At 38.3% G+C, this 21,014-nt stretch overlaps 1 protein-coding gene across 1 annotated transcript in view; it reads right to left on the bottom strand.

The window, feature by feature from the left end:
- Window positions 1-2,086: 2,086 nt before the first annotated feature.
- Window positions 2,087-21,014, bottom strand: part of g6fl (g6f-like) — an 82,957-nt gene continuing 64,029 nt past the window's right edge. The window contains 5 exon segments of the mRNA XM_055163268.1: window positions 2,087-5,161; window positions 7,306-7,352; window positions 9,875-9,901; window positions 10,078-10,151; window positions 16,161-16,283. Coding sequence (XP_055019243.1) covers window positions 5,137-5,161; window positions 7,306-7,352; window positions 9,875-9,901; window positions 10,078-10,151; window positions 16,161-16,283 — 296 coding nt within the window. The 3' untranslated portion in view covers window positions 2,087-5,136.

The raw sequence follows: 21,014 nt of genomic DNA on the forward strand, positions 1-21,014 counted from the left end.
TCTGCAGGGACAGGGGACACGGGGCTCAAAACTGGGACTGTCCCAAGTAAATAGAGACATCTGGTCACTCTAGTTTTGTTTCATTGTCACGTATTTGAGTAATTCTTTATTATTAGTTTGTTTATCTCTCCAAAGCTCAAAATGTTCCACCTTGTGATGTCATGTAGTGGTTGTTTTCGAGTTAACTGCTACCGTTTATATTTAGTTCAATAGAGATAAGAAATTACAGGGGTTGCAATCATCCAAATTATTCTAGTGAAGGTGTATGGAGTTTAAAAACACAGTGGAGCACTTCCTGTACTATATCACAAAGTGGAAGTGTTTTCTGTTTGAGTCTAGATTTGTGTGTTAAACCTGTGGTAATGAAACAAAACACAAGTCCAGGTGTTAGTTTTTAGCTTGTCCAAGAAAGGGTGGAAGTAAAAGGCTGGAGACCAACTCGATGTCTTAAGCAGGAGAACTTTATTTCCAATCCAGATTTATTTCTGTAGGACATTTTGACAACACAAAGTCTGCTGCACAGAGTCGGCACAATATAAATTAACACACTAAATAAAATAAAATATTGTCAATTAAAAACATAACAAATATCACAATTAGCAAATAGAAAAACAGCAAATAAAATCAATAAAAGACAGTCAGAGGACCACACAATTCTCACACCTTGTTAAAGGCCAGTGAGTAAAAGTCTGTTTTTAAACGAGACTTAAAAGAATTGACTGAAGGGGGCGCTCTTAATATGAGGGGGGAGAGCGTTACAAAGTTTGGAGCCAATTAACCACAGGAAAGGCTCAGTCACCCCAGAGTCACCTCAGGTTTTCAGCCTTGTTTTCGGGACGTCAAGTTGGAGCTGACCCTCAGATCTCAGAGCACGCTAAGGAGTCTAGGAACAATAATGAGATCTGAAATGTACGCTGGGGACAGTCCATGAAGTGCTTTAAAAACAAACAATAACATTTTTAAAATCAATTCGAAAATGAATGGGTAGCCAGTGCAATGAGAGTAAAAGCACGGCTGCTGACGAGGACCAGAAAGCGAGAGCATATCACCCCAGTGCTGAAGTCTCTGCACTGACTTCCTGTGAGCTTCAGGATAGATTTTAAAGTTCTTTTATTAGTTTATAAAGCTCTTATAGTCTTAGTCGTATTTTATCTGATCTGCTTTTATCATATGAGCGCTCTCGGACACTCAGATCCTCAGGTCTCATCTTTTAACTGTCCCAAGAGTCCAAACAAAAAATTATAGTGAGGTGTCATTCAACTTTTACAGCCCCCGTTTGTGGAACAGTCGACCTGAGGATCTGAGGTCTGCTGCGAGTGTTTGTATTTTTAAAAGTAAACTCAAAACATATCTTTTCAATTTAGCTTTTAATTGTTTTAAAAGCTGTTGTTTGGTACTTGTTTTAAAATGAAATAACAATTATTATAATTATATTTGTTTTAAATTATATTATCATTACTATTTTATTTAGTCTCCATCTGATCTTAGCTCTCCATTTTAATTTTTACTGTAACCTTTAAGAGCTTTATGTTTTATGTTTCTGTTTAAATTGTTATATATATGGATGGGGTGGGGGTGGGGTTGCTGTTGTTTTTAATTATTGTCATTTTTCAGTTGTATGTGAATCACTTAATGCTACAAATGTATGAAAAGTGCTATACAAATAAAGTTTGATTGATTGATAAAGTAATGTGTTCTCTACGACGTGTGCCGGTTAAAAGACGTGCTGCAGAATTTACCACCGAAATGTCAACATAGTGTGATTTCAGGAGTGAACACAGTATCATCTTTGAGTGATTTACTCTGCTTCTAAAGGAGGAGGTTTATAAAGCAAGTGCAGTGAGACTATGAAGACCTACAGGCACCAGTTTGACAGCAACATGCCACAATTTAGATAATATGCCAATGGTATGCCAAGGGAAAATGATTGTGCTACTATAGCTCCTGTGAGTCATTGTTAATCTGAAATATGTAGGATAAATGACTTAAATTCTCTCATACCAGGTATGTTTGTGATGAGAAAACAACATTATAATATAGATAAATATTTTTCTGATCCCGAAGGACATTCAAAATAGCTTTACAATAAAAGGATTTTACGGTGGAGAGTTATATTAAAAAATAGGCCTAACTGCTTGCCCGAAGCTGATCAAAAGATGAATGCTCAAAATGCAATAACTTTTCACACCAGTACCACCAAAGAAAAGATTTGGCCTTCCAGGTACGGCCAGGTCTAAACTAATAAGTCGATATATGAACTATTACAGGTCTAATGTAGGGCTTAAGTTATAAAGCTCAGTTCTGAAAGTGGACCAAGCGGATTTATTTAGAGCACATTTTAATAAAACAGCAAATAGTATTACAATACAAGGGTGTTACAGCAGAGAATTAGATTAAATAATACAGAAAAAACACAGAATAGGATAGGCTTATACATAATAATAATAATATAGACTAAATTAAATAGCATTGAGCTTTTGAGACAACAGTATAAAGTGTGCATTGATATTTTTGTTGAATTCAAAATAAAAACATAGATAGAACAGGAAGGCTATAGTAGTACACAGATTTAAATGGAATTCATGGATTCAAAAAACACAATATTGCATATCAAGAAATTAAATGCAGGCAGCACTGATTTGGTTGTAATTATTTTGGTCTTTCAGTCTCTGGAGAACTCAAAAGTCCCACGCACTTCCAAATCCGCTCTGGTTCTGGATGTAAATTTTCCTTTTTTTCTTATATTTATATTTATTTATATATTTTCTTATATTTATATTTATATTTCTTATATTATATTGTAATTTTTTCTTATAGATATTTCAAAAATTCTTATATTAAGATGTATTACACAAAACTGACTCTTGTGAGCTTTAGGCTATGTTATAATATTTTGTTATTTCAACATTATAACATAGATCTAAGAGTTTAAAGACATTGCAAAGGCTAATCCGCTACATTTTCACTAATATCTATAATGCGGTTGTTTTAAATCCAAAAAGCACATCTAAAAATCAAAATTCTGCAAAATCTTTTAATAACGTCGAGGTTTATAAGGTTTCAGAAACAGCAATAAAATTATAAGCATTGCGGTCATCAGTTACCACAGCCCTGAGCAAGCTTTCAAGCTTTTAATAGGCTATTAGTATTATTATTTTCAGAAAAATGAATGTGGAAATTTACTTCCAGAACCCGGGGGCTCCGCAGCAGTTTAAGACTGAGTTCACTTGTCCTTGTTTGGTCCTGATTTGGTCCCAATGTAGACTGCTCACCCACTTTCTCCTGCTCTCCCACTGCACCAGACCACAGAGGGACAGATAATACTCCCTACAACTGTACAACAACTCACGAGCTGCACCAGACCACACAGGGACTTCTCCAACAGGATCCAAAAGCTTAAACAGTGAAAGATACAGGACTACATTCATGGTATAATACTCCCTACAACTGTACAAAAACTTACCTTCAAATATATATATATATATATATATTTATATACTGTAATTAAGCCTTTTGACACTAGTCTCTTGTTATTTTTGCTACTTACTTTGAATGTACAGTTATATTTTTGCTCTTTGTCATTCTATAATATTGGTTTAGTCCTGCTTTATTCCTGGTTTAGATTGACTTTAGTCTTGGTTTAGTCCTAATTTAGTAATGGTTTAGTCCTGGTTTAGTCTGTTTTCAGTCCTGATTTATTCCAGGTTTAGTCTGGCTTTAGTCCTGGTTTAGATTGGCTTTAGTCCTGGTTTAGGCTGGCTTTAGTCTTGGTTTAGTCCTAATTTAGTAATGGTTTAGTCCTGGTTTAGTCTGTTTTCAGTCCTGATTTATTCCTGGTTTAGTCTGGAATTAGTCCTGGTTTAGTCCTGGTTTATTGCTGGTTTTGTCTCTGTTTAGTCTTGTTTAGTCCTAATTTATTCCTGGTTTAGTCTGGCTTTAGTCCTGGTTTAGTCCTGATGTATTCCTTGTTTAGTCCTGGTTTAGTCTGTTTTCAGTCCTGATTTACTCCTGGTTTAGTTCTGGTTTAGTCTGGAATTAGTCCTGGTTTAGTCCTGGCTTTAGTCCTGGTTTAGTCCTGGTATAATCCTTGTTTAGTCCTGGTTTAGTCCTGGTTTATTCCTGGTTTAGTCCTAGTTTATTCCTGGTTTATTCCTGGTTTAGTCCTAGTTTATTCCTGGTTTAGTCCCTATTTAGTCCTGGTTTAGTCCTGGTTTAGTCCTAATTTATTCCTGGTTTAGTCCTGGTTTAGTCTGTTTTCAGTCCTGATTTACTCCTGGTTTAGTTCTGGCTTTAGTCCTGGTTTAGTCCTGGTTTACTCCTGGTTTTGTCTCTGTTTAGTCTTGTTTAGTCCTAATTTATTCCTGATTTAGTCCTGGTTTAGTCCTGATGTATTCCTTGTTTAGTCCTGGGTAAGTCCCTGTTTAGTCCTGGTTTAGTCTGTTTTCAGTCCTGATTTACTCCTGGTTTAGTTCTGGTTTAGTCTGGAATTAGTCCTGGTTTAGTCCTGGCTTTATTCCTGGTTTAGTCCTAGTTTATTCCTGGTTTAGTCCCTGTTTAGTCCTGGTTTAGTCCTAATTTATTCCTGGTTTAGTCCTGGTTTAGTCTGTTTTCAGTCCTGATTTACTCCTGGTTTTGTCCTGTCTTTAGTCCTGGTTTAGTCCTGGTTTAGTCCTGGTTTAGTCCTGGTTTAGTCCCTGTTTAGTCCTGGTTTAGTCCTAATTTATTCCTGGTTTAGTCCTGGTTTAGTCTGTTTTCAGTCCTGATTTACTCCTGGTTTTGTCCTGTCTTTAGTCCTGGTTTAGTCCTGGTTTACTCCTGGTTTAGTCCTGGTTTAGTCCTGTTTTAGTTTGCTCTATGTTATATTATACTGCGATGCGTGAGCTCCTGTGTCATCATTTCTCTTGTGGACCAGTAAAGTTCGTTTAAATCCAACTGTACGTCTTTTGGTCCAGTTCTTGTCCTGGTTTAGTCTAGTCCACTTTGAGTTCTCGAGTCCCAGTTTTGATGCGATATGAGTGCAAATATGTGAATCGCGCACACAGCCTTATTTTGCTTTTCTTTAGTTTACGGTTGCCTTCTTGTGCTTGTGGGACCTGAGTGCTTGTGACAGCTGGTGGAGGATCAGCTGTGGGAGGGTCATCGACTCTGACACTGCTCATATCTGAAACGCAGAGAGGAAAGACACAAATCCTCAGTCTCGTCTTTTACATTTCATCTTAAACTAAAACCCACGCGCAGAAACAACAGTACACACAGAAAAAAAATGTAGCTGTCAGTTATAATATCAAGTGATGTTTGGGACACAGTGCGGCAGGGATGTAGGAATGTAGGAAAAGGAAAGTCTGAGGTACATTGTGGTGATGTATAGATAGTCCTGGTTTAGTCCTGGTTTACTTCTGGTTTAGTGTGACTTTAGTCCTGGTTTAGTTCTAGTTTAGCTCTGGTTTAGTGCAACTTCAGTTCCGGTTTAGTCTTGGTTTAGTTGTGGTTTAGTCCTGGTTTAGTTCTGATTTAGTGTGACTTAAGTCCTGGTTTAGTGCTAGTTTAATTCTAGTTTAATTCTGGTTTAGTGCAACTTTAGTCCTTGTTTAGTTCTGGTTTAGACCTGGTTTAGTCCTGGTTTAGTCCTAGTTTAGTTCTAGTTTAGTTCTGGTTTAGTGCAACTTTAGTCCTTGTTTAGTTCTGGTTTAGACCTGGTTTAGACCTGGTTTAGTCCTGGGTTAGTCCTTGTTTAATTCTGGTTTAGCCCTGGTTTAGTTCTAGTTTAGTCCTGGTTTAGTCCTGCTTTAGTTCTGGTTTAGTTCTGGTTTAGTGTGACTTTAGTCCTGGTTTAATCCTGGTTTAGTTCTAGTTTAGTCCTTGTTTAGTCCTGGTTTAGTTCTAGTTTATTCCCGGTTTAGTCCTGCTTTAGTCCTGGTTTAGTCCTGGGTTAGTCCTTGTTTAATTCTGGTTTAGCCCTGGTTTAGTTCTAGTTTAGTCCTGGTTTAGTCCTGCTTTAGTTCTGGTTTAGTGTGACTTTAGTCCTGGTTTAATCCTGGTTTAGTTCTAGTTTAGTCCTTGTTTAGTCCTGGTTTAGTTCTAGTTTATTCCCGGTTTAGTCCTGCTTTAGTCCTGGTTTAGTTCTGGTTTAGTGCGACTTTAGTCCTGGTTTAATCCTGGTTTAGTTCTAGTTTAGTCCTTGTTTAGTTCTGGTTTAGTTCTAGTTTAGTCCTTGGGGCACTGAATGTTTCAGTGCACTACAGTTAGTTTGTCTTATTTTAGGCCTAAATGAACATTAATCAGATCAAATGGAGATAAATTTACAAAAAAACACAGACATAAATGTGTCAAAATAACTGTAAAACACAAATAAATGTAGAAAATGACAAAGAGGATCATGATTTGGTCTCAATGGGCTGTGGTCTCCATGCTGTCTCAGTCTCGGTCTTTAAGGGCCTGTTTACACAAAAACACTGGCAGGTAAAAATGAAAATATTTTATCGGAAGAGTGCCTTTTGTTTAGACGGTGACGGGTTTTTGGGGCTTAAAAACACAAAAATCTGAAACCACCCTCCAGAGTGGAAAAGTTGAATACACTCCGCCTTAGTGTTTCCGTCTACACTGCCCAAGACGCAAAACTCTGGTCAGATCTGCTCACATCACGTACACGTTTAAGTCACATACAGACAGTACACAGAAACAAACATGTCGGATGGCATGCGTACCCAATCGAGTTCCACACACTTTTGCGTCACCGCATGCACGCAGATTTCCTCCTGAAAACACTCTTTTGCATCTTCTGTTCAGACCATCATCATATAAATATAGCCTAAAACTCTTGGTCTTGTCTCGGTTTTGATCCTCAGAGGTTTTGGTCTTGTCCTGGTCTTGGGACCCTGTGCTCTACCAAGAACTCACTGTATTACAACAAAAATCTGACTTTTAACCGTATTTTTATTATCATTTCAGCTGCCCACGTTTGTATTAAACAATGTGACGTCATTTGAAGCTCAGATGAATCCCAAAGGCACTAATAGTATTTAGTGTTTGAAAATTACATTCTGTTTTGTTTTGCTTTTTAATCATCGCTGTGGAATCAAAATCTGCATCTGCCTTTCCCTTTGAATAGAAATCAAGTCTGAAATTTTTAAAATCGTGACAATACTACTTTGTAAACACGGTCATAGCAGAAGAATCTTGATGTCTGTGCCTGTCTATGAACGCGAGGAGTGTAACAGCAGATTTTGACAGCACACACACACACACACACACACACACAAACGCACATACTCACACGACACAGGTGATGCAATTCCTTCTGCTTACCGCTCCAGTTCCTTATAGACATCGTCCTCCCCTCGTGGCTTCAGATCCTGCATTAATAATAGAAAAGGGGGGAAGGGTAAACACTGGGATCTATGGTACAAATCCAGATTTATGTTCCTCTGGTGTGTAATGAGATTGATTTGTTAATACTGCTAATGTAAGGGGGGGCTCATAGGACTCCGGTTTAGCAGATTGGGCACTGACAGATTGAGGAGGAAGACATATTTACTGACAGCTTGCAGTGCGAAGGAGGGGAGTCAAGAGTCTGCGGAGTTGGCCGGGTTACAGCTAAACATGCAAAAATACATGGATGGAATATTTTGTTTTATGACTTTAAATCTGGAGTACAGGAAAGTTATAAAGTTAGAGCTCACAAAGTTTCATATCGGCACTTAAAAACTATATTAAGCTTTTTTCTGATCTATGTTATTCTGTTTCCTCATCACAAACAGACCTGGAGTCATGCTTTGTTTCAATACATGCATCACAAATTTTGGACTTCCGGTCATTGCGCAATGCATACTTGGAAGGATCCTCCGAAAAAGTGAGCATCAAACCGCCATGTTTGTTTTCCCAGTGGAATGCGTCTATTGACAAAGCCGATCTTTTCAAGTCTTTTGAACCATATCGCTTTTGTTTCTGGTTCTGATATTGTCATATTTTAGTTTTGGGATTCAGACATCGCAATTGTGTGGTTGTTGGATGTTCTAACAGCAGAAAACGGCTCAAGAAACAGGCTTCGGAAAGTTTGTGAAGTCCATAACTGCAAAAGGGAATCAGATTTTTGTGACTGCAAACCTCTGTTCAAACTGGTTCCCGTCCCAACGGAATTGAAAAATAGTGAAAGGTGAAGGCGATGGGCAGGATTGATACACAGGAAGGATGAAAAAAGAAACCTTTGGCTGCCTAAGAAATCATCCCGAGTTTGCAGCGAACATTTTGTATGTGGAGCGTTCAACCTCAGTTACGAATTTAAAAAGTCAACGCCAAAGCGAAAGGCACCAGCTGTTCGCCAAGAAACACCTTCCACTGCAAAGAGACCAAGACGTGATGTTGCTGTAAAACCACAAGAACAAGAAAGTGCGAGCTCAGCCTGTTTGTCTTCTGCACCTCTCGCTTAACAAACGGGATCCCGCTTTGATGGCGCTGCACATACAAAATGTTTGCTGCAAACTTTGGATGATTTCTTAGGCAGCCAAAGGTTTCCTTTTTTCGTCCTTCCTGTGTATTAATCCTGCTCATCGCCTTCGCCTTTCACTATTTTTCCATTCCATTGGGACGGGAAACAGTGTGAACAGAGGTTTTACATAGATTCACACAGATCTGATTCCCTTTTGCATTTATGGAGTTCGCAAACTTCCAAAGCCCATTTCTCAAACCGTTTTCTGCTGTTATGACATCCAACAATCACACAATTACGATGTCTGAATCCCAAAACTAAAATATGACAATATCAGAACCAGAAACAAAAGCGATATGGTTCAAAAGACTTGAAAAGATCGGCTTTGTCAATAGACGCATCCCACTGGGAAAACAAATTAATGCTCACTTTTTCAGAAAATCCTTCCCAGTATGCATTGCGCGATGACTGGTGGCCATTGAGTGAATATTTAGTTTGTTTTACTAAGTTCGTTTGTCTAGTTTGTTTAAGGTCACTTTATTATCACTTATTATTTTCTGTATTACACTTATTTGCCTTGTTACTTTGATTAAGTTAGTAGTTTTAGTTAATTATTTAGTGTAATTCCTCCCTCTTGTGTTCAGTTTTAGTTGGTCCTCATGTATTTAAACACCCTGTTCTTTGTCTGATTGGGTTCGTTTTGTTCTGTTCAGTTTGATTTAAGTGTCCCCAATTGGATGCAGCTTTTTGTAAATGATTTGCCTAATTTGAGCCTTTGTTAAATTACATATTTTTTTGACTTTATTAAATTTTAACTTATTTTTATACCTTGTCTTTGCCTTTCTGTTTGGTCCGCTACACAGAGCACAGACATTAATGAGAAAACCAAAACAAAAACACAACTCCAGGTATTTTTTGTGGTTTGTAGTTGTAGTGGGTACATTCTTCATGGACAGAATATGTTCTTTGTCGACTTTGTTGGCTCAAAATTTGGTGATGGGGCAGATTTATGAAGCTGGTGGAAAATACGCGAGACATTTCCACAGATATTTTGCCATAGAAAAGCATTAACCTAAGTGACGTTTACCCTACATCGCGACATTTCCGGCCTTTGTGAAAAAAATCTATTGAAATGAAGTTTGAAATTTTAGTATTATGACAACACTTTTAGCAAATACAAATAAGACATGTTGGTGCATCTCTGTTTTTGTGTTTTGTGCCCCGTTTTCAAGCAGCTGTCTTCACATTAAACTAAAGGTAAAAATACTTGTGTATTCTTGTACGTACTTAAAGAAATGGTTTTAATTGCGAGACTTGCAGATTGCAGTCTTCACACTTAACACTGCTGTATCTTGTTAAAGTGTGGCCTGTTTACAGAAGCCTATAAATAAAGTTGAAACAAAGAAATCCTCCATGCGGTGTATAATAAGGCAGTACAGTGTATCTTACCATGTAGACCGAACCCTGGGGAGGAGCCTGCGGGGAAACAAGCAGAGCGCAGAAAACAGTTTTAATGAACAACAAGTGACAGAAGGAGGAGGAAGACTGCAAATCAGACCCAAAATCACAGGAGGGGAGAGATGGATGGATAAAAAAAGATGGAGAGAGAGAAGAGAGAGTTTCATCAGAGTGGAAATGTGGGATTGCATCACCTGTCTTATGTCCTCGGGATTTTCATAGATGTTTTCAGCTTCGCCCGAGCGCACCGAGAGGGACTGCTCAATGCCTGAACAAAATGATGATATAGTCAAAAGCACACGCAGCTGTTGGTTTTACGTGACATCATACGAGGATATAGGTTCTCAAACTGGGGGTTAGTACCACCACCAGGGGGAGACAAAGATGCACAGTGGGTCACCAGGGAGGCCGTATAGTTTCATGTGATGATACAGGATATATCGCCAAGAATATTTTTTGGTATACCGTATTTTCCAGGGTATTAGACGCGTTCTTAAGCCTCAACCGCATCAAAAAATGACCGCGCGTCCCACACTCACACGATTATACACGAATCCACTCGGGTGTCTCAGCACGACTTCAGTAAACTACAAAGCCACAAACACACACAGAGCAGACAGCGACCGCACAGCGAAACACACCCGCAGACACACTCATCACTCCACGCAGACGAGGAACGGAATGAAGGAATGAACCGAAAAAGCGAGTCCAATGTGCCGCTTCTAGACACAACTGAACAATTGAGTCACTGCGAACACGCCGACAATCCAGCGGTCCCAGACAGCACCCTCCCTACACGCCACAACTGAACAAAGCCCAGAGTCACCGTGAACGCCACAAACAAAGTCCCACTGACCCACTGAACTGTTGTGTTTCGTTTAAGTCCAGTGTGATTTATTTGTGAAAAAAGTTCGAAAATAGACCATTTAATGACAGTGCATCTTATAATCCAGAGCGCCTAATAGCCCGGAAAATACGGTATTTTACAAAATTATTTTGTTACAACGATACAGTTATGTTGCTTGTTTAGACGAAGGAAACGCGTTTATGTGACACATTTGACATTTTCATTGTTTTGAGAATTAAAATGGGTGCGTTTCATATTCACTCTGCACAAAACATGATTTAAGACTTTTAGTATCACAGTCATGATTTAGCCTTTATTTTTATTGAACCGTATCGAATCAATTTGAAATACTTTATATCGTATTGAACCGAAAGTGCACTCCACCAAGATATGTATCGTATCGTGGCCTATGTATCGAGGTATGTATCATGCTGGCAACTTCTTAAAGATATCCAGCCATAATGGGGACGCTGCTGGCTCCAATTGAATTAACATTGAAAAACTGTCACCCTTCTCTCTGTAACTGCTGCTGTAAGTAAATACATTCCTATTCCTAATATTGACCTGGTTCCAAGTTCAGTCCTATAACTGCCAACCTCGATGAGCTTCATTTGACTGAACGCTATGGGCAGCATCACACTCACTTACTCCACTTCTATATACAGTCTGTGGTTTAACATGACATCATACAAAGTTGTAGGACTGAGATTCTCAAACTGTGGATTAGATGCACAGTGGGTCAGCAGGGAGGTCAAAGCTTACTGTCGTGTGTCTTTAGTCCTGTATTGGTCCTGGTTAGACCCTAGTTTAGTCCTGGTGTAGACTAGGTTAAAACCTGTTCTAGTTCTGATCTAGTCCAGGTTTAGTTCTGGTTTAGTCCAATTTATTTGCATTTTTTTATATGGTGTCTGCAATTGTGAACCCAGCCAAGGGTAAGTTGTCTACTTTGCAGCTGGTGTCATCAGGATTCTCTGCGTGTGTGATGCTAACCGTAGGCTATTCTCTGTCTGAAGCTCTGTTCCTCAAGTTAGACTTTAATCTCATCTTTGTTTTAACATAATGTGTCCTCAAAGAGCTGATTTACATGTGCTGATTAACAGAGGTGGGCACTTACAAGCCGTGACTTGATGATTCTCCTAAAAAAATATATGTTACTAGAAAATACTTTTCTCTTTTCAGTTGATATGTCCTTAATTTTACAGAAACAAACTGGAACATGTCCCTTCCACTTCTGTTCGTTACTTTGGATGTAACTGAAGTACTATGATGTGGTGTCCTCAAATGTACTACAGTAATATACAGTACAACACAGTAAAACAGAGGAACTAGAGAGAACATGATCCTTCCATTTCAGTGCAGACTGTGGGCCTGTTTACATGAGAACACTTGTGGGTAAAAACAAAATATTTTCACCGAAGTGCCATTCGTTTAGATGGTGATGGTGTTTTTGGGGCTTAAAAACGCAAAAATCTGAAACCACCCTCCAGAGTGGAAAAGTTGAATACACTCCGGCAGTAGCGTTTCCGTCTACCCTGCCCAAGACGCAAAACTCTGGCCAGATGTCGTGTACGTGTTTACGTCACATACATCATCACCTAGCGTCACCACCTGGCATGCATACACAATCAAATTCCACACACTTTTGCATCACCGTTTGATTGCAAATTTCCTCTCGAAAACGTTTGTCTAAACGTGGAATAAAAAGTGAAGATGCGATGCCACTTTTGCGTCTTCTGTTCAGACCGTCATCATATAAACGTAGCCTACATGACAAAATAACTTATTGAGCACTTTAAATCTGAATTATTTTTACTCTGACCATAATGATTCACACTAAGCTCTTGACAAGACATTTAAAAAGGAAAAAATTGCATTTCTACAACTCTTATATAAATACTCATATATACCATGTCTACAATTTAGTTTAAAATTCAAAAAGCGCAAAAAATCTACTTTGGTTTAAAGACTTGAAATGACTTGAAGCTCAAAGCAGACGACTTGGACTCGACTTGGACTCGACCTTCCTGTCATTGACTTGAGACTTGATTCAGACTTTGAGACTTACTTGAAACTTGCAAAACAACGACTTGGTCCCACCTCTGTCGTTTAAACCCACAATTTTCAAACAATCTGAAAACCTTTTTGGTAGCTGGTGCAAATGTGTGCATTGAGTCACCATGGGAACTGATGAACATTCAGCCAAAGACAAACAGAAATCCACCCCCAGCATGATGTAACTGCAGAGTATAACATCAACGTACTGGACTGCTGAAGGACTGATACAATGAAATGGTTAAATAAAAATACATGCAGTTTTTCTATATCTATAGGCACCGTGCATGACCATCAGTAAATATTATAAAAAACAAGATCTTTATTTTTGGTTCGTGTTAATCTCTATGGAGAAAGACGAAGGTTACCGGTATATTCAGTGGAAAAATAGGGTTCATTCGCAATTAAAGTTGTATAGGCCTATTGTGTTCATCTGACATGGGTGGAGGAAGGTAAAATTACTCAGAGAATATGCAATTTTTTCATTGTGGTTTGATAAAATAAGCGAGCATCATATAGACGGAGAGATTTGGTTCATCCTTGCTTACAGTTAATTAAAATCTACTAATATATGCTCAAACACAAGGAATTACATTAGTTTACTTAAAGATTTTTTTTTAAGATTACAATCTGGATTTTGACGATATGAAAAAGATGTGACTTTTTTTTTTTTTTTTTTTGCAGGGAGGAAAGGGTGAGAGAAGAGAGATGGGTGACGGATTGTACAGGGATCAATCTTTCTGTCACAATGCCGAATAAGTGCATTGTTAAAAATGGGAGATAGAATTTTAAAACGTATTAATAATTGATAAAAGAACACTAGTCCCAGTCCCTGTCTAATAATGTGGAATTGTCCCATTGTTAATCTCCAAAGACCCAGAAGTTTTAGACGAAAAGGACAGAGCAAAAAGACAGATTCATTTCCAGGCTTCTTTAATTAATACAGCACTCACCTCTTAGCTCGCAATTAATATATGGTCCCTAAATCAAAATAATAATCCATTTAATTTATGTAGCACATTTCTGAACACTCTAAGACACTTTACATAAATAATTCAATCTGGATCTTGTCACGAAATGAAAGTTATTTTGTGACTTTCGTGGTGAATACTTAAAGTTGGACTATGTAACTTTTTGGTTGGGGAGCTGTCACCTTCTTGTTTCTATGGATATGACATTCCTCTGCCTGGAATGTTCCACAGTATGACTTTAAACCACTCGACTTTACATTTATTCAATTACAGCTGGTTTTATAGCTCAAAAATTCCTTGAAAAACATGAATTCTGACTGTGAGCGGGGTCGCCTCTCCACAGATCTGACCTGTAACTTGGTCTGGTTGGGTCTCCATGCAGATAGAATGGTTTAATGCCATACTGTGAAACTTTCCACACAGAACTAACATCTCCATGGAGAAAAAAATCTGATGTGCCCTCCATCAGAAAAGTTACACAATGCACCTTTAATATTCTAAACTGGACCAGGAACACTTATATCGAACACAGGCTCCTGAAAATTAGTAGTTTAAATCCATTTTGTATTTTTCTTGAAGTTTCACACCATCTAAAACAGGTGTGTCAAACTCAAATTCACAGAGGGCCAAAATTAAAAACTAGGGTTGGTGGGGACATGTCACAACCAATATTTGGGGAAGACAAAATAGTCTCTACCAATATTTGCCATTTTATTTTAATAAACAAAAATATACATTTATTTTGATATTTTTCCAAACTCAATAGTATTAATTTAAAATGTTTTAGTTCACATTTTGTTTATTCAACGTTCTGAGATGTATTCAGTGATATGACGACAGGGTTACTCCTGCTGCTGTTTCATTGGCTGTAACAGAGTGATGTCATTAGTGGAGCCAGGAGCCTAAACTGAGGAAGCGGCAGGACAGGGCCGCACCTGAAGATGCCGGCTTGAGCAGGCGTGAATGAAGACACTGCACCAAACTTTGAAAAACTTTTCAAAAGGAACTTACTTGGCTTCTGTAGGAGCCATTTTTCTTTCGTTTAGGCTGGGGTTAATTTGGGTCACTGTTTGTCTGGGCACAGGGTGACCTATATTCGGCTTGGCCACAAGGGGGCAGGGTGGAGTCAAGCCCTATTTAAATGCTCAGGTGCCAGTGTACTGGGTGTATGGGTGACAGGAGGTCACATGGTTTTTACCGCTCTCCTTCTGACCGGTGGTCTAGCTTTCACTTCTCAACTCTGTAATATTATTGAACATCTATTCACCCATCCTACTCCTTTTTGCTCTACAATCTAATGTGTCAATCTGGTAGCGCATTAGGCCTGGATCCCCTGCACCCAGAAACGACAAAAGGTTAGGACTAAAATTGTCACTACAGCTTCATCTTCAGTTAAACTTGTCTTAAAATGAGTCGCCACGGAAAAAGAGCGACTATCACCATAAGTGCACCTCCCAAACGGAGTCCTACTCGTGCAACTGTGAGCAGCCGAACTCTACTGACAATATTCCATGGAAAAATGTACGGACATGACCTCACAAATATCTCATCACCAACAAGCAAAGGGAAATCTGCAACAAACTTCTACATCGCTGTCATCTGCTAAAGAATCATTTTAGAAGGACAATGGACACAAACTGTACATTTTGTGAACTGAAAAATGAAACCACCTCTCACTTATTTTGGACCTGCCCAGATTCTGTTTGTTTGTCTGTTTGCCCTTGAAAACTGGGACTAAGTCGTGGGCCAAATTAAATATTTATTTAAATATTTCAACAACTGCATGTTTTCTCTTTTTTTGAGCTATGTAATGTTAAACCTTCTCTTATTAAAATAAATGTTTAATAATAGTTTTGCTTAAACACTGAATCCAGAACAAGTGTAATATAAAATAATAACACAATTTTAAATAAATAATGTCTCTATAGTCCAACTGTAGCCGGCGGGCAGCTCTAATACATACTTGATATGATCTTGCCGGCCAAACATAATTATATCGCGGGCAAAATTGTGACATGTCTGATCTAAAAACTTGCAGGCTGTGTTTGCTTAAAGTACGCATCGTGTCTCCATGGTAACCGCTGAACATTCCCCGTAGAGATGCATGTACAACACCCCCAGCGAGATTAATACTGCATAATTAACAAAAATACTAGTTCCGGGCCCCGTCTAATAACGCGGAATCGTGGCACATTGTAAATCTCCAAAGGCCGAGCAGTTTTACACCAAAAGAAGGGAACAGAAGCGGGACTCATTTTCAGCCTTAGAGGACATCACGGTCGGCATCACTGTGGCAGCCGACAGACAGGGGCCCAGAGACAGACAGAACATGGAGAGCTGTCAAAAAAAAGAACGAAAAAAGAAAGAAAAGCAAAAAAAAAAAAAAAAAAAATGCCAGAAGACTCACCACGATCTGCAATGTGTCTCCGTCTCCATAGAAACGCACCGACAACCAGAGCAACCAGGGGCACCATGAGTAACAAAGCGGAGAGAGAGGGGAGCAGGGAGGAGGCTGCGACTTCGACACTTTCTACAAGAGAAAACAACAGAATTGTCTGGAGAGGGCTTGACATTAACACACTGAAATAACCAGAAAGCTAAAAAGATTTACAGTATGTGTGTGGTGCTCTGTGTTTTTTATATCTTCTGTTATTTTCACCATTTTTTTGCGCTATATATTTTAAAGAGTCCATATTACACTATTTTCTGATCTATGTTATAACGTTTCCTCATCAGAAAGTTACCTGGAGTTTTGTTTTGTTTCATTCACACATGTTTAACACACAAACCTGCATATTTACGCTGACTTCTTCTCTCAAACTCTCAAAGTCCAGTGTGTTTTTAAACTCCATACGCCTTCACTAGAATCATTCGGATCATTTCAGCCCCAAAACTGTTCATCTCGACTGAATGAAAGGTCAAAGGTGGCTGTAAACTACCACTTCATGACATCACAAGGTGGAGATGTAGACAGACTAACAGTAAAGAGTTACTCAAACATGTGTGAGTGAAACAAAACACAACTCCGTGGATGTTTTTGAGGAGGTAATAACATTATAACATTAAACCTTACAGTAGTAAATTTTGCGTAATATAGGATGCTTGGTGCTTTCTATGTATTGCTTCATTTACTATTTATTTCTTATTTTATTTATTTGTAAAGGGACAGTACATATTAATGAACATAAAAAATGTAAATATGTAAAGATTATAGTCAACGTGGCTAATTTCCACCTTCAGTCCCTCGGCAGGTTGATGTAAAATCATCTACAGGACAAGGAAAAGTACAGCAACAATCACACCAAAGTGCATAACGTCAGCGTGTTCTCTATACATACAACACACTCACTATACAAAGACAATTAATTTCAAAATGTAATTCATCTGTGCTGAAATTTTAAAAACTGTGCTATATGGATAAACTGGATTGTTGTTACAGCCCTGGCCTCCAGTTCTGCCTTGTTTTGTGTGTTTTAGGCACCGTTTACATGTACACGGGTATTTTTTAAAACGGCGACATTTCCCTTCGTTTGTACACATCTTTTACACGCAAACGGCAAATTCGCCTCTGAAAATGAATCTTTCTAAAAACTCCAGCTAGAGTGGAGATTCTGGAAAACTCCGGTTTCACGTTTGTGTATAAAGTGAGATAAACAGCGTTTTAGGAGCTGATGCACCGAAAGTGCGACCCATGTTTACCTTTTGCTATGATGATGACAGTGTGCGAAATATAGGAGGTGCGGGGGTCCGACACCCCCGATTAACCTATCACACCCCTAAAAAGCTTCAAAAGGAAAATTTGGAGGGGGCTAAAATTTTGTTATAAAAATGGATCCGGACAGAAGCGTGAATCCCGTTTGGTTCGTTATATATTGTTCTGAGCGGTCCATCTGTGCATTTGTTTTTTTTTCCCGGGGAAAGCGCTTCTCAGGTGGAGGCACCGGACACCACTCCCCGCTTCGGCTCATCTATTTCTTCTGGTACAAACACTTTTCATGTGTTTGTATTTGCACACAGCTGATGTTTCATATCCATGATCAGAGATGAACAAGGGCTCGGAGATCAGTGATTTTGCCACTTCTTTAACATATTTGTGGAGAGGCAAGCCCGCTCATTAATGCATGTTGTTTTTCAAGATATTTTTGAGTAATACTTACAACTGTAGTGAAATAAATGTTACAGGTTTGAATCTAATCCAGGTGCCGCCCAGAGGCTCGGTGTAGTTATGACGCCGCTCGATGGCGTATTTATGCAGGTCGATGTAAACAAAACTTTTTTGAAAACGATGCTGCGTGCACGATGTTATTTTGGAAAATGGAGGGTGGGAAATACTCGTTTCTCAAAATATCCAGCTATGTGTAAATGTAGGCTTAATTTATTTTGCTGGTTTGTCCTGATATCTGCTTTGGGAGCCCTGGTTTGTGACTGGTTGAGTTTGTCTACGCCCACCTCACCTGCAGCCACCGCCCCATATTTAAGCAGATTGCAGCAGATGTTCAGAGCTGCTGACCTTTGTGGCCCGTCTGCCATTTAGTTTTGTCTCTTATCTTCTGTCACTGTGTTTCTGTGACTGTGAATTGATATTTTGAGACCCTTGTCCCCTTCGTTAATCTGTCTCTAATTTTGCGTTACTTAGATTTTATGTGATTTTGTACAAAACACTCACGTCATGCATGACCTTTGTATGTTTATTCATCTTGTGTTGCAGTCCTTTTGGTTCATTTCTGTCCAGTTAGTTTGCTTTGCTTTGATTTCACCCCTTTATGCACATATTTTAGCCTGTTTTGTTAAGTTTACGTTTGACATTCCCGTTAATTAAACATTAAATTTATTCCATTCTCCATCTTGGCTCTTTTGTTACTTCCCCCTGTCCCTAGCAGAACAATTGTATTTTTAGTATTAATTATAGCATGTAAATACCTTTAACATTTGCAATACACAAGTATATTTTGGTAAAAGTGAAAACAGAAATGGGCTATTATCAGTGGTGGAGGAATGACTTAATTGTGTTAAGTAAAAGTACAGATATGGAGAAAAATACTCCATACTTTATAAAGTATGACATGTAAAATCTACTTAAGTACAAGCATTAAAGTACCAATTTAAAATGTATTTAATGAGTAAAAGGTAAAAACATTAGACTCAGATATTGAGATGTAATAAAGCTTCAAATGTAGTGATTTTGGTAAAGATTTGTGCTGAATTTTGTTCAACAGAAACAACTGAATCGAAAAAAATGTTCTTGTCTAGCTGTTTTTATTTGTATATTTTTGGTCAAACTATGAATGTGTTAAGAATAACCCCTCAGGCTGTTCAGCAAGTAAAGTACAGAAGCCTAATATATATACTTAAGTACTTTAATACTCACCACTGTCTATTATAAGAGCAGCTGGAGTGGGCAGTGAGCAGGAGAGTGAAGCCCCTCCAGTGTTATTTAAGGTAGTTGTTCACAAAGTGACATTTTGTTCTGCAGATTGCTCCTTTTCATCGGGTTAAGTGGACACGACCCCATTTCCACTTCCCTTTTCTTTTTTTTTTCCTTGTTCACTCGGAGCCAAATACATTAAAATACACACAACACTTTTGGAGATTTGCTGGAAATGTTGCCGGTATTTGCATCATTCCACTGTCAATCAGAGACAATGGTTTGAGGGAATAACACAGAGAACCCAGGCTCCATCAGACTGAAGCAAAAGCATGTGGACAGATGAGGATATCTACAGCTCTGGATCTGGGCTATAAATATGAAGGAGAGACAGAGCAGACGCAGTCAAAACCAGACGCTGACAAATCTATTTAGGAAGGACTGGACTAATCTGGTTTTCTACTGTGTTTTACGCAGATTTTATGTCCGGAGCTGTGGAAGGGTTTTGGTCTGGGCAGAAATCAAGTTAAGTTATAAAAAATATCGACTGTATTGTATTGTAGGGATGTAACGATAATCGAAATATCGTGATATCGTATCGTCAAAGTTCTCACAATAATATCGTGAACCATCACAATATATCAAATTACAAGTCTCTTCGCTTAAATTAAGAGTTATGGTGCAGCAATAGCTAAAAAAAAAAGACAGAGGGAACTACATAGACCACGATCCTTTGCTTCATTTCAGTGGAGACTACAAGAAGAAATAACAGTTCTAAACACTTTTAAGTCTTAGTTGTTGGATTAAGTCTTGTCAAGACAGTTTAAGAGGAAAAAGTAGCATATTAACAGTTTTGTTCTCAATAAATATTGTATCGTGAGGTTTATACTGTGACGATATCATACTGTGAGACTTGAATATCATTATATCCCTAGTAAATTGCAAGCTGAGTTTGGACAATAATGAAATTACTAGAGATGCACCATTCCAGTTTTTTCAGCTCTGATACGAATTCTGATACTTTGGCGTTATATCTGCCAATACCTAATATCAACCGATACCAGTGCAGGGATTAAAAATAGACTATCTTCATAAAAACAAAGAATATTATATCACAAAATGTGTTATGTAGCTCTTATTTCTCTCTCTCAACCAGAGTTAGGGACTTGCAAGTCACGAATTGGACTAAAGTCAGACTTGAGTCACTATTTCTATTTGAGACTTGGCTTGATAAAATGGACTAAGACTTGGGACTCGACTTGGACTTGAAGGTCAGTGAGACTTTGGACTTGAGGCCTGTGACTTGAGAAACACACTAAATCTGAATTCTTTCTCTTCTGACCGCAATGATTCACACTAAGATCTTGTCAAGATATTTAAAAAGAAAAGATTAACATTTCTACAACTCTTATATACTCTATAGATACTCAAATATAAATATACTATGATTTTTTTTTAAACAATTTAGTTTAAAATTCATATAAATTGGAAAAATCTAAGCTATATTTGGTATTTTGGTTTAAAGACTTGAAATGACTTGAAGCTCAAAGCAGACGACTTGGACTTGACTTGGACTTATGGACCAGTGACTTGAGACTCGACTTGGACTTGCCTTATTTGGCTTGGGACTCGACTCGGACTTGAGGCCAAAGACTTGAGACTTACTTGAGACTTTCAAAACAACGACTTGGTCCCACCTCTACTCACAACTAACTAAAAAACAACTTTGTATTAAAAACTCAAACATAATGAGACTTTTTGGACCAAGTACGGCCAGTAAATATTCTTATTAGTCAATTTATTGGCCCAACCAGGATTTTGATATACTGATACTGATATTTATCCAGCAAATTTAATGCATCAATAACAATATTCAGTACTAGTATCGGTATTGCT

This window comes from Boleophthalmus pectinirostris, unplaced genomic scaffold, assembly GCF_026225935.1.
Source record: "Boleophthalmus pectinirostris isolate CB_2022bp ecotype Guang Dong unplaced genomic scaffold, ASM2622593v1 HiC_scaffold_6, whole genome shotgun sequence".
Classification (NCBI taxonomy): Eukaryota; Metazoa; Chordata; class Actinopteri; order Gobiiformes; family Gobiidae; genus Boleophthalmus; species Boleophthalmus pectinirostris.